The 14,397-nt window shown below is 48.4% G+C and overlaps 1 protein-coding gene across 1 annotated transcript in view; it reads right to left on the bottom strand.

Moving 5' to 3' along the window:
- The window catches only part of ITGA9 (integrin subunit alpha 9), a gene marked incomplete at its 3' end in the record, with an annotated part of 153,788 nt that overhangs the window by 138,520 nt on the left and 871 nt on the right, over window positions 1-14,397 (bottom strand). Inside the window, exon 2 of the mRNA XM_008061272.1 lies at window positions 13,939-14,288. Coding sequence (XP_008059463.1) covers window positions 13,939-14,288 — 350 coding nt within the window. The remainder of the gene's footprint in view (window positions 1-13,938; window positions 14,289-14,397) is intronic.

Raw genomic sequence — 14,397 nt, 5'->3', positions numbered from 1 at the left:
CGGCATGGGGAACAACACCTGGAGCTTGATAAAAATGCAGACTCTTAGGCCCCAGCCTATTAAATCAGGATGCATTTTAACAAGCTCTCCAGGTGATTTATAGTCTAAGAAGTACTCTATAACCAGCTACACAAATTAAAAATAATCAAGATCACTCTTGAGAAGTGAAGCCCTCCTCCTATTTCACCCCCAGTTAAAGATGCCACACACTTCAAAGACACTTGAGAGTCCTCTCATTAACTCAGGACTCTGGATTTCTGATTAGGGCAGCCAGCACCCAGCAGGTACCCAGAGTGTGCAGGTGATGGGTGAGGTCACTATAAGCAGTATTGAATTTGGTCTACATGGCAACCCTGTGAGAGGTATGAGAATTATTCCCATTTTACAGACAGGGAGGCAGGTGGCCAGAGGTGGCCATGGTACTTGATCCAGCCCACAAAGTGTGTTCAAATGCCAAGCTGCAACATGCACCCTAGCAGTCGAAACCATCACCCACTTGCTATTCTACCTACCCCATGTCAGCCAAAAAGGTGGAAACAAGAACCAGAAGGTATCCAGTGCCCTCTCTGGTGCCAGCTACTCATATATGTGCCCTCCACCTGAGGAAAGCCCTGGTGAAGATCTGGGGGCAGCTCTGACGTTGGAACTTTTTTTTTTTTTTGAGTTGGAGTCTCACTCTGTTGCCTAGGCTAGAGTACCTAGGCACAATCACGGCTCACCACAGCCTCGACTTCCTGGGCTCAGGGAGTCCTTCTGCCTCAGCCTCCCAAGTAATTGGAACTACAGATATGTGCAACCATGCCTAGCTAATTTTTTTAATTTTTTTTTTTGTAGAGACGAGGGCTTTCTATGTTGCCTGGGTTGGTTTAAAACTCCTGGGCTCAAGCAATTCTCTCACCTCTGCCTCCCAAAGTGCTAGCATTACAGGTGTGAAACTTGGATTTGGAAGCTCCCTCATGTTAAAGAACACTCTCACTCTGGGGTTTGGAGGTAAGAGAAGCCTTTCTCCTCCCCTCAGGCTTTGGTGACCCAAGAGGTGAATCTCAATCACCTCCTTGCTTTTTCAAAACAGTGACATTGCTGTCAAGGTGTTAACCTCTCACAATAAGTAGTTTACAAACCTCTCCAGAGATTTGGGCCCATCTGATCATCTGTCAGCACCAGTTATGCTCACAAGAGTGCTTTCCTGTTGGGCAGTCTCTCATGTATATTCCACACAGAGATGTTGGGTCACTTTGCTGGTAAGTGACAGAGCTGGGATCTGAACCCAGGTTGTCTGTATCCAAGGGTGTGCTCTTTCCAGTCCCCTCCCCAAATTCCCTCCTAGTGTGGTCATTTAGATTTCCTCCATTACTCCAGCAAAGCCATTTCCTGGGTTCCCCGTGTGTGGTCAGGCTGGCTGCAAAGGCTCCACTCCAGCCATTCACTTTGCTGTGAGCCTCTCTCACACTCTCAGGGTAATCTGCAGGTAATTCCCCAGAGAGCAGGTGACAGAGAAGGGCTGAGCTGCAGCTGCCTCCCTGGGGAAGGCCTGGAATCGACAGTGTCTCAAAGGCTCCCACCCTCCCCACAAATGCCACAGCAGCGATTTGGCGGAGCCAAATTACAGTCGGAGTGGGGACAGCAACTGGAGATTTAAATTTTTAAACTCATTAGGTTTGCTTTCATGTATCTGATCCCAAAGCCAAAGCTTACCCAGGGACCCATGTTTTGGTTACATGAGTCAAATTCATCACTGTGTGTCCACCGCTGGGAAACCCCAGGAATTGGCCACATCCTTTACTGGGCAGAAAACAGCCCAGGCTTGAGCAGAGGAAGAGCTGGTGCCCTGATATCCACTTCTGACCACACCAAACCCTTTGCTCCCAGAGAGGGGACTCGCTAGGGAACAACTGCCCACTGGAGCCATGGAACCTAAAAAGACCTCAGAAGCTTCTCTTCTTACATACGGGGAAACTGAGGCTCCAGGTGTTTAAGCATAGATACTGACCATTTTCTAGGAATTTTTAACTAAGAGTTCCACTTGGGTTCTAAGCTTCACGGGCAGGATATTTACGGTGATGAAGTGTAAGAAGCACAGGCGGTAACTCGGGGTTTAAATCCTGCCTTTGTCACTGACAAGCTGTGTGACCTCAGTCAGGTTTCTTAACTATTCTAAGCCTCAGTTTTCTCCTTTACAAAATAAGAGGAGTAAAAATGTACCTAAGTAGGATTCTTGTAAGAAAAATAAGCAAAATAATGTTTACAAAGCAGCCAACACCGTGTCTGGTACAAAGAAATGTTAGAGAGGGGTGCAATAGCTGCCAAACACCCTGACAACCAACTATCCCAGCTCCATCTCTAGGCAGCACACAAGAGGTCACAGATCCTCAGAACCAAGATGGAGTCACTTGTGTTAAAGAAAAAAAAAAAAAACCTGACAAGTAGTGCTAGGGAAAGCCATGAAAGGAGGATTCTTATGCATAAGTGACTAATAACAAGAACTGTCACCAAAAAAAAAAAAAAACTCTGTGAAAACCACAACATTGCACAAAGGTCATCACAATCTTACACATGAAAAGAAACTTCTGCAAGGACATCTGCCCAGCAACTGTCCATCCAACATCTGACTGGCACTACCCTTATTATTGACCCTTGTAGCCAGGGATAATTAACTCAAAACAATTACATGATCCTCCTCAGTCTTCCTCTAAAAACCTCTGTCTGTCTGTATCTCGCTGAATACGTGCACAGTTTACTATGACACGCATATTCCCGTTGCAGTGCGCTGCTCCTGAGTAAGCAGAGTAAGCATCATCTTCTTTTAGGGCCTCTTTCTCTGTTATCTAGGTTAACAGAACCTTGGTCCTCTTTTTTGGTGTGCTGAGCAGGAATTTATTCAGACTCTCAGCTGAAATCACAGAAATCCAGGGATAATTGCCAGGATGCTTTCACCACCAATAATGGATTAACTAAAAGATTACAAAAGTGGCCACAATTCTCCACCCTTCCTCTATCCTTGCCCTTTTCAATATGACTTTGCAGCTTCTTCTGTCAAGAAATAGCATCTGTTCCCCCACCCCCACCCCCGATCTGGGCTGACCCTATATCTTACATTGGCCAACAGAATGTGACAGAAGGGGCATGGTTTGGCCTCTGAGCTTAGGTTCATGAGACCATGCATGCTTGGTTGTTCTCTCAGTATCCTGCCCAACAACCATGTGTACAAGCCCAGGCTAGTCAGCTGGGAGATGAAAGACACATGGAGCAAAGATAAGCATCCCAACTTAGAATGGTGAAGCCATTCTACACCAGCCAGCAAACTGAACCAAGAAGTTGGCCACAGATGCATGAGTCAGCCCAGCAGAGGACAGAAGAATCACCCAGCTGAACCCAGCCTAGACTGCCAAGCACAGAATGAGCTAAACATTGGTGGTTTGTTTAAACCATTTAAGTTTTTGGGTAGCTTGTTATGCAGCAATACTCTGGTAATAGAAAAAAGATACATCATTAAGCAAGGGCATGTCATTTCTGAAGAGAACTGGTCTGTGGTAACTCCATCCCCTACCAATTGCTTCTGAGTACAAGCCAATTATCCAGCTCTGCCGCTAAGAACTATTGCTATGGCTCTTCCCATTACCTGGTCTCCTTTCCTTCCCTCAAAGAAATCTCATCACTACCCAGGACCACAGACTTTTACTGAGGGCCCTGATATGGGACTGGCAGGGCGGGATGGTAGAAACAGCCCTGAAGAGTGTATCTAGAATCACGCCCAGGAGTTTTCCAGTCCCTTTACAGTTACGTACCTTGGACAATTCTGTTGGTCACTCTGGCCATTCCTTTCCTTTTCTCTAAAAGATAATAACAAATACATGGTCCCTTCCCAAAACAGTGAAGAGGTATAAAAGGAAATGGCAGACAGCACAGTGTTTGGGGGACCATGCACCCCAAGGTGACCTGGCTTGCAAGAGTAGATTAGTGTCTTTTATCTGCAAGGCCAAGAGAAGACACAAATGCTCCCAAAAGAAGCAGCAGGGCCCTTTTTCCTTCTCTTTAGGAACCTTATGCCTTGGACAGGGCCTTGATGGGAGTGAAGGTAGGGAGGGCGGTATGGCTGATCCCGAGCACAGTCAGATTAGCATTAAATCAGCACCACCTGGGTTCAGATCTCAACTCTGCAATTTACTTGCTGGGTAACCTTGGGTGCGTGACTTGGTGTCTCTGTGCCTCAGCAATAGTAGTCCCCCACTTCAGGAAGGTGACTATGAGCATAGCACCTGTGGCACATAGGAAGTATTCATAAAAGGCTGCCAAGAATAATTTTTTTCTTGGGGAGCCTAGGCTGGAGTAAACAAACAGAGTGGGGGTGCAATCCATGCCAGAAAAATCTAAATCAGAGAATGAAGCTGGTGGAGTTCCACACCCAACTGGGAAAGAGTCGAGGTTTGGGCAGGGTCCCACCTTGGCGTGGCATCGACCCCCAGCTGCCCTGTCAGGGAGTAAAGGGTCCTCTGAGGCTGCTGCCCTGGCCTGGAGCCTGGGCCTTAGCAGACACACTGAGGGGAGGCAGCAGGAGGTGGAAGCATGGCAGGACTGAGGTTTTCCTTCCACATCTGAAAGCATCAAGGGGACATTAAAATCCAAGGGTCAGAGCAAGTCATAGACTTCTGGGAGACCGAAGCAAAAACCTTGACATCTGCCAATTGGTTTCTTGTGATAATTTTCTTCAAGAAAAATACGGCAATACTTTCACATTTGCTTTTTTAAAAGATAAAATTACCATCACCACTACCACTAACTGCAGACCTACCTCCCGGACTTCTATGGAGCCTTGGATGGGAGTCAGAGCTCCCCCTCCCGGAACAAGGACGGCCTCCTACCTGCCCCCTGGCTCTCCAGGAGCACAAAGAAGAAAGAGGCATGCAAAACTCTGGGAGTTACAATCGAACAGGTCTCTGATTAAAGGAACCGTCGCAGATGTTTTTTGGAAGTAGACAGGGTATAAATAAATGCACAAAAAATGCAGATTTATGTAAAGCATGGCTAAAATTTTAGAGACCACACATAATGAAGAGTGTGTCTATGTAAGAATATCTCATTCATTCCCGTGTTGAGTATCAACACTCAATATTTGATGAATAAATGAATGAATCAACAAATGTGCTGAAAGCAAACTCTTTTAGCATCTCAAGTCAGGATGAAAAAGGTCATTCGTCTCAGAAATCAGATCAAGTAACATAAAAATAACTACTAATATTTATCTATCAAGAGCTTACAATGAGCTAAGTGTTATGTGCCGGGCTTTGTAGACAATATCTCATTTAACACCCCCAACAACCTGATGAGGGACAGACCCTTATGAACTCTTTTCAGAAGAGGAAACTGAGGCTCAGTAACTAGCCGAGATCACACAGCTCCTACGTGGGGGACTGAGTAAGGCAGGCAGAGGCAAGGCTGAAGCTGGGGCACACTCTCTTGACCACCAAACACTTGAGCATCCCGGTGGTGCCCCCTTTTATGGTACAGAAACCATGGATCTGCTAGGTGCTGTGGAATCAGGGGCCACAGTGAAGGTAGAGCCAGGAAGAACATCACTTAGCTGAATCTGGTATACCCATTCGTTAGGACTCATCCTAGTAAAAAGAGGTACCAAGGCCCTCTACATTCCTGCCTTCTGGTGTGTTCAGTGCAACACCAACCTTACTCTGGGGTTTGCACACATCACAGTTCTTTAACATGAGACAATTAGGAAGGGGCAGGAGGGGCCCCCTCCCAAGGGGCTTTAACACACCAAGGGATCAGCTGAGATGGACAAAATTTGTTTCGTGACTTTTTTTTTTTTAATGTTCTGATAACTGGGGATATAAGTTATCCTCCGCCATGTATTGTTGACCACTGGTTGACCACTGGAGCAGAAAGTTTGACTCTGTGTGCACTTCTTTAATAGAGTTAATACAGGGGTGAATATTAAACACTGGCCACCAAGGCCACCTTTCCCATTCACTCTCCAGACAAAGCTTCCTGAATAAGTGGTGGAAGCCAAGAAGATTCAGAGTAAATGAAGAGATGGTAAGGAAGCAGCCCAGGGAGATGAGGTGGATACATGGAATATTCTGGAATGCTCCATCTTTCCTGGCCAGGAAAACTTGGTGCAAGAACAGGCCCTTCAAGCATCCCTGCAAGAATCACTGGGTCCTTGTTCACTCAGTGATCTGACATTTCCAGAAAGCAGAACCCTAGCACCCTCCAAAAGGTGGTCAGTGGGTCATGGATAGGCATCCCCAAAGAGTGCTACAGAGAAACTACTGTTTTTGTAATTCCATAATTTTCCAGCAAAGCAGGGCAAAACAAAACCTCATAAGACAGATGCTTGGGTGCCTGAAGACCCCAAACTCAGATTCTTGGCTTCTTGAAAGGCAGTTAGGCTGGGTAGACAATGGCACAGGCCCCACTCAACCACTCACTAGTCATGTGAATTGAGTAATATGCCTCTGTACCTCAGTTTCCTCCTCTCTGAATAGGGATAAAGTAATAGCCAACTGCTATAGACTAAACATGTGTATACCACACAAAATTCATATGTTGAGGCCAGACGCAGAGGCTCAAGCCTGTAATCCCAGCACTTTGGGAGGCCGAGGCTAAAGGACTGCCTGAGTCCAGGGGTTTGAGATCAGTCTGGGCAATTTGGTGCAACCTTGTCTCTACAATATATCAAAAAATTAGCTGGGCATGGTAGCGGGTGCCTATAGTTCCGACTACTTGGAAGTCTGAGGCAGAAGGATAACCTGAGCACAGTGGGTCGACGCTGGGGTGGCTGTGAGCATGCCACTGCACTCCAACCTCAGCAACAGAGTGAGACTCTGAATCAAAAAAAAAAATTCATATGTTGAAATCCTCACCCCAAGGTGATGATATTTGGAGGTAGGGCCTTTGGGGGGTGATTAGGGTATAAGGGAATATCCCATGAATTAGAGTATTGCCCTTAATTTTAATGCTCCAGAGAGCTCCCATACCCCTTCTGCCATGAGGGCTTAGAGTGAGAAGTTGCCCATCTACGAACCAGGAAGTGGACCCTCACCAGACAGCAAATCTGCTGGGACCTTGATCCTGGACTTCTCAGCCTCCAGATCTGTGAGAAACAAATTTCTGTTGTTTGTAAGTCACCCAGTCTATGATAATTTGTAAAAGCAGCATGAATGGACGAAGACACCAGTTGAAATGATTGTTGGGAACATCAAATGTGCTAACATGAATAAAGTATAAAATAGCACTTGACATCTAAGTATTTGATAAGTACATTGTTGCTGATTTCATTGTTGCTTCTGTTGCTAATTTAAACTCAGAAGAGAAGTCCCTTTTTCTCTCCTAAAAACCAAACACTGGCAACCCAGGGAGCCTGTAGTTTCAAAAACTCTAGGTTTTTCCCAACCTTGGACTTGCTTTCACTTCCTAAGGCTCCCTCTGGCAAAAAGGAAGGTCGGGATAAAGCATTTATTCTGCTTTGGTTGGTGGCCAAATCCACTGGGCTAAAAGGATTTGCAGTTCAGAGAGTGCGATGGCTCAGCATAAGGCAGAGCTCCCTTCTTCTGAGATCCCTCACCTGTGACTTCTCTAACATCAGAAAGAAACTTCTGTGAGTCAGCTGGCGGTAAGGATGCTCTGGACTCTGTTCTGGGTCAGTTTCAACAGCCCCACCACCAAACGCAAACCTCCACATGCTGATGACAGTGGATGAGCAGACAGATGGCCCCAATCACAACTGCAGGCCAAGGAGCACCCCTCAGACCCTCTCAACACAGTGATTCGTGCCTGGTGGACTCCAGGGCCGCCACAGAAGTGTGAGTCACCTCGTGCCATTCAGCTGCCAGGAGGACGGTCAACTGACACCTGCCAGCTGCAGCCCCTGCAGGATCTGCTGCTGAGTTCGAGCCAAGGCCATACTCTTGCTGGGCAGCTCTAGCCAATGCCTGGTCATGGCAGAGGACAGCCATTTCTGCCCAGCGGTTCCTGTTGAGTTGATTGAGACTTTAATCAGATCTTCCTGGAGGCGGAAACTCTGCTCCACACAGCTTCTTCCCCTTTCTCTCTCACAGGCATCCCCTGCCCCCAACAATTCCCTCACACTCCTATCTCCATCCTAAAGGATGCAAACTGACACAAGCTCCCAGTAAATGTGCATTGATCTCTCAGGCTGGGGAGGGTTCTGAAAGAGGCATTTGACTCTAAGATTCTGTTCCCCAAATAGCAAACTGGAGACCACTCACCAGGTTGTCACACAGCTTCAATGAAAGAACATTACGCCTGTGAAAGCATCAGACCGCTTGTAGATGCCAAGCAGATTCTGTCCAATGGAATTAATTTTAATTTTTTTGGGGGGGGTGGTCAGGGTCTCACTTTGTCACCAAGGCTGGAGTGCAATGGCATGATCATGGCTCACTGCAGACCCAACCGGCTGTGCTTAGGCAATCCTTCTGTCTTAGCCTCCCAAGTAACTAAATAAAGCACATGCCACCATACTCTAATTTTTTTTTTTTTTTTGGTGAGAGACAAGGTCTCGCTATGTTGCCCAGGCTGGTCTTGAACTCCTGGGATCAAGCAATTCTCCCACCTCAGTCTCCCACAGTGCTGGGATTACAGGCGTGAGCCACTGCACCAGGTCTAATTTTGATTTTTAAAACAACTTGCAACTCCCTTGCAAGCAAATGATTTCAGAGAACACCGCGGTTGCTTTTAATAGATATGAGAGCAACATTTTCCCTGGGCAAAACCACAATAGAAGTTATCAGAAAGAGACCATTTCCTGAACAGCAGCCTGTCACCAGGGAATCAGAGCTGGTTGGAGTCTGGCCCTTCACACTCTCACACTCAGGACCGTTAATGACTGGCTGAGACCGGTCTGTCTTCCTGCCCTGGAAGGCTCTCCCCGGGGCAAGACAGCTGCCTCTGCCCCCAGTCAGCATTCAGCACTAGCTCAGGAAACAGCACCCTTGCCAGCTTCTCAAGATCTTCCAGGAAACGCCCCAGAATCACCAAGAAAATGCTTCCTGGATCCCCTTAAAATTCGGGCCTTCCTGAGATGTGCCTTCCTGAGAGTTTGAGAAAGCAGGCTCTGTAGGGCAAGTGGGGACCAGGAACAGAGTCTGAAAATGCCATCTCCAGAAAATCCAAATGAGAAAGTGGAGCTACACCTTCCCCTAAGAGCCTGGCATGGGACAGAGTAACTTGTCAAAGGTGTCCCCAAGGAAGGTTATGAGAAGTCAGGGCTGCCCCCGCCACGTCTGGATGTTTCCTCACCAAGATTAGCAGGCCTAGAGGCAGCAGGGCCCATGATCCCAGGGCTCCCTGTCTAAACCTCTTCCCTTCACAGCATCTCTCCTCTTCCCCTCTGAAAAACTCATGCCTGCCCAAGGATAATCCCCTTCCCCATCAGAGCTTCCACCTTATATTTTGCCGGAGGCACAAGACTAGAACCCCACAATGGCCTCACCCTTCAGATCATGAGCGGATTTCTCACTCTTGAACCCCTAGCCCTTAGCACAGAGAAGGCCTTCCAATGTTTCATGAATAGGAAGACAATTCAGTCTCTTCAATGGGCTATGCTTTTTAGTTACAGTTAAGCACCCCTGTTTCCATTTTAACACTCAAATATGTTAAGGGTTTACTTTTTCTTGTACCTTCCTTTGGTCCTTGTCTGGCCCCTTAAGACTTGGGTCATTGCTCTACACCCACACTGTCCAGTAAACTTTCTGTGATGATGAAAATGTTCTCTCTTTTGTGTCCAAAACAGTAGCCACTAGCTTCATGTAGCTACTGAGCACTTGAAATGTGGCAAGTGTGACTGAGGAACTGAAGTTTTAATTTTACTTCATTTAAATGAATTTTCACTTAAACAGCAATACATCTGGCCAGAGGCAACTGCATTGGGCAGCTCACCAGAACTAACTAGCTTGTTCTTTTCATTCTCAACCTTAATGCACGTCGAGTATGTTATATTCTCCTTGACTTGGGATTGCCTCCTGTTCCTCACTAAATGATGCTCTGACAGTCTTAACAAAGTAAAAAGTCCAGTGAGCGCATCTTCCATCTCCAAGTACTTGCTCCATGCCGGAGCACAGCAGCTTTGATGAATCCCAGGAGGGGGGCAGGAAGCTTGTCACCAGAAAGGAAGCGAGTGCACCCAACCACTTAGGACTCCAGGGCGTCTGGGGCAAGGGAGGAGGAGGAAGGGGGGGATGAGAAAGACGCCCGTTCTAGAGGCAGGACGCCAGTCGGGCCCCGTTTATTTATATCACAGGGTGTTACAGTTGTCAGCCCTGCAGCTGAGGAACTGGTCCCCATCGAAGGGAAGGAGACAGAAATCGGCTTTGTTCATGTTCCCTGGCATCTACTGCTGTTGCTCAAGGATGCCAAGAGACTCTGGGTTGGGAGCTCTAGGAGAGGAAGCCCATGCTAGGCGGGCAGACACCCTCTGGGCGTTATCAAAAAAAAGAAAACTGAGTCACTTGCATGTTCACATCCCAAATGATACAAACATCATCTGGAACACTGTCCAGGATATTCTGGTCTGTCTAGCCATGAGCAAGCACTTCGAGAGAAGCTGGGCCTGGGGCTCTGTTCTCAGTGTGATTTGGCTACAGAGCTGGGCTCAGAAAAGCAAGGTCACACCCACCCTCAGCAGAGATCTAAGTCCCCCTGAGCAGTGACAGTTTTTGCTTGCAAAAGAATTGACAGAAATGCTCAGTTACAGGATCAGAGAAGTGCTGGCTCTCCAGACAGCACAGACAGCACATACACGGGCTTTGTGATCTGCAGCTGGAGGTCCCTCGACACAGGAGCCCACAACTCTGCCACCTGCAGGGTCCACGCTGACCCTGGCTTTCCTCATGCCACTTCCAGCACATTCTTCTCCCTCCTTTTTCCTCCAGATAACACATATTCTCACCTGTAAAACATAGCACGAAGCAAACATCTTAAACCACAACATATGGAATTAAGAAAGAAGTTGCTGGGCACAGTGGCTCACGCCTGTAATCCCAGCACTTTGGGAGGTGAAGGCGAGAGGATTGCCTGAGCTCAGGGGTTCAAGACCAACCTGAGCAACATGGTGAGACTTGGTCTCCACAATAAATCAAAAAATCAGCCGGGCATGGTGGTGCATGCCTGTGGTTCCAGTTACTTGGAAGGCTGAGGCAGAAGGATTGCCGGAAACCAGGAGATCGACACTGGGGTGGCTGTGAGCATGCCACTGCACTCCAGCCTAGGCGACAGAGTGAGACTCTGACTGAAAAAAAAGAAAAGAAAACAAAAGAAAGAAGCTAAATGAGCCAGTTACAGTGGCTCACACCTGTAACCCCAGCACTCTGGAAGACCAAGGCAAGAGGATTGCTTGAGCCCAGGAGTTCGAGACCAGCCTGGGCCACATAGCAAAACCTCGTCTCTATAAAACAAATAAATAAAATTTAAAAAATAAAGAAGCTAGAGAATAATTTACTCAAAAAGACACCAGATGCAACACCTAGTGCACATTTGTCTTCTTTTCACAGTTTCCATATGCTTTTTCTTTTCATGTCTTACCATACCTTCCTAGTCAATTTGACTAGCATTTATGATCTTGTTAAGTCAGCCCCGTATAGACTCTATTCTCTTTCACTGCATAGGGCAGCCCTTTGCAAAACTACCCCAAAACACCAGTGCCTGGGTAAATTAAGGCATTTATCTAAAGAACACTCACTTTGGTAACACATAGAGAATGTTTTAAGACGTCCATCCTCTCTGACACAGCAATTCTCAGCCCAGGAATTTATTCGGAGGAAATAATTAAAGATGTCCACAAGGATTTAGTTACAAGGTTGTTTACTCCTGCTGTTGTTTATAATCATGAATGATTGGAACCTACCTATGTATCTCTCGAGCATGTAGTAATAGTACAACAATTAGTCACTAAGTCAATCAACCAACTCCAGGGTTGAAAGTTAAGCTAGAGACTCAGGATAGATTCAGATTTCACAAGACCTGAGTCTTATAAATCTAGGGCGACAACTTTTAAGAAAATTAATACAAAAGAAAGAAGTTGATACAAAGAAAGAAAGAAAATTAATACAAAAGAATGCCTTTTCCCTGCCAGATCTGCTCTGCACATCACCCAGTTGTTTCCCAGCAAGGGTGGCCCATCCAAATCCAGGTGACAGGACCCTGGTGGCTTTATGAGTATAAAATCAGACACAAGACCTTGGTAGACACCTGCCTATGCAAGTAAGGAGCCTTTGGCTTAGACCTCAGCCTCATGATAGGTCTAGCCTCTGGAAAAGAAAAACCAGAAAGAAGCTGTGGTAAGTCTCTTGCTTCAAAGGCCCCAGCCTACCTAGACTGGGTAGCATCATCAGCAGAGAATACGTTCCAGATCTAAAACAAAGAATATAGGAGGGAAGAGGAAGAGAGAAGAAGGATGCAGAGGAAAATACTCGGGGGGAAAAAAAAGCAAGAAAACAGAGATCAAGGAGAGGGGCAAAAACTAAGAAAAAATTAGGGCAATGAGGCGGGGGAGGAAAAAGGACTTGCTTTAAAAGGGTCCAGTCGGGTTCAGTTGGTACCTGAAAAACTACAGGAAAAAGCAGCCCAGTACAAAGAGTGGCTGGCATGGATAAGAACAAGAGGGCACTTTGAGACCAGCAGCCTGGCTGCATGGGACACCATGGACTCCTGAAACACCTGTGCTGCACCTCAATGAACCATGAGCCCACACCCCTCTGGGTTTAAGGCCAGACTGCCTTTTCTACCCTTGCCAAGCCTACTCACATCGCGCAGCTTTTCTTCATAGACTTTTTAAAGCAAGTCGGGCTGAATGCCTTTTCCCTGCCAGATCTGCTCTGGACACCACCCAGGTGTTTCCCAGCCGGGGTGGCTTTGGCCTGTGGCCCATTCAAATCCAGGTGACAGGAGCCTGGTACCTCTCCCTCTAGCATCAATGAGCTCCAGGACACTTCAGGGCATGCCGGCCAGCCTCAATCTGCAGGTTGCACACAGCACGCCCCCGACCCCCACCCCAGCTAGCTGTCTGCCCTTCCTAGGCAGCCCCCACCCGGAGCAGCCCTTCCATTTCTGATAGACATGTTAGGTGGCAAGGTCACACAGTCTGGGAACCCAGCATGGGACTGTGGGATGCATTCTCCAGCTGCTTCGGTACCAAATCCAAACCCACGGTGGACCCTGAGCCTGGGGGGCACAGAAAACGTGTTTGTTTAGCCTGCTTTGCTTTGAAAGGGGGATTTGACACGTGTACAAAAGAGACAGCCTGGTGTCAAACTCAGCACCAGCCATAAATGTTAGGGGTGGGGGATGTGGAACTGGACAAGAGCCACACCAGGGCTTTGAAAACTGGGCTCCCTGGGGGCAGCCTCCTAAGCAGCACGATCATTAATGGGCTGAGAGGTCATGGAGTCCCCTTCTCCAGGAATGCTTGAGCATTGTGTCCACAAACCACCCTTTTCCATCAGCTTCTGTCCAATTCAGGGCAGTGACTTTCCCATGTATCTACACGCTGAGATCACAGGCATCACTGACTTCGACCTCCTGGCCTGCCGGGTGTTCATGCTGGCGACCGTACAATAAAGTCCACCAGGACTAGCTGTCACCTGGGTCCCCTGAGGCAGGGCCTCGAGCAGGGGAACTACTCACAGCCTAACTCCCTCCTATGAAGAAGTAACCACTGTGTGACTGTTTTATTCCCTCTGGTCCAGGGGGAGTGGTCGAGGAGGACACCAACCTCTCCTTAGTGCTTCTCTCGGGTTGGCCACTCAAGTTCTGTGCCCCTTAGCTGACAGAGTTTAAGGCGGAAAGCCCCCACCCTCAGGACTCAGGGGGCAATTGGACCCCTTGGCCTCTGAGACAGAACTACAGTCCCTCCAGGTCGAATGGACCAAGTGATGTGACTCGGGATGTCCAAACAGCCACCCGTCCCACCGGCCCTGTCGCTCGGGGGTCCCCACCTCCCCCTTCCCTATGTCCCGGGGCTTCTGTTCCTCTTCCGTCCAGGGTCTTGTAGGGGCGGAGGGTGACCTCCGGGCTCCAAAGCGCTCAGGATCCCAGACTTTCTGCCCCGGGAAGGCTCGCGCTCCCACCCCCCGCAGCGGTGCTGGAGAGGCTGGAAACCACCGCCGTGGGCGCCTACAACCTCGGGAGTCCCCAAAACTGGGGAAGGGGTTGCATCCCGGGTGCCCCGTCTCCCGAGGTCCTGCGATGGCCCAGTCGGCGCCGCCCCTCGGAGGCGACGAGCCGCGCCGCTTTGCGATCTCGAGTTCCGCCGCGTCCGGCTGGGAAGCCGAGGAAGCAACTCCCGCGGCCCCCGCATCCCCCCAAACCCTGCCCGGATTCTCCCCGCTCGCTCCGGGCCGGGACCCCGGGGGAAACGCCCGGCCCGGC

This window comes from Carlito syrichta, unplaced genomic scaffold, assembly GCF_000164805.1.
Source record: "Carlito syrichta isolate Samal-C Ts95f unplaced genomic scaffold, Tarsius_syrichta-2.0.1 Scaffold305170, whole genome shotgun sequence".
NCBI classification, from domain to species: Eukaryota; Metazoa; Chordata; class Mammalia; order Primates; family Tarsiidae; genus Carlito; species Carlito syrichta.
Note: the sequence above shows the minus strand (reverse complement) of the source record. Positions and strands in the feature narration are given on the sequence as shown.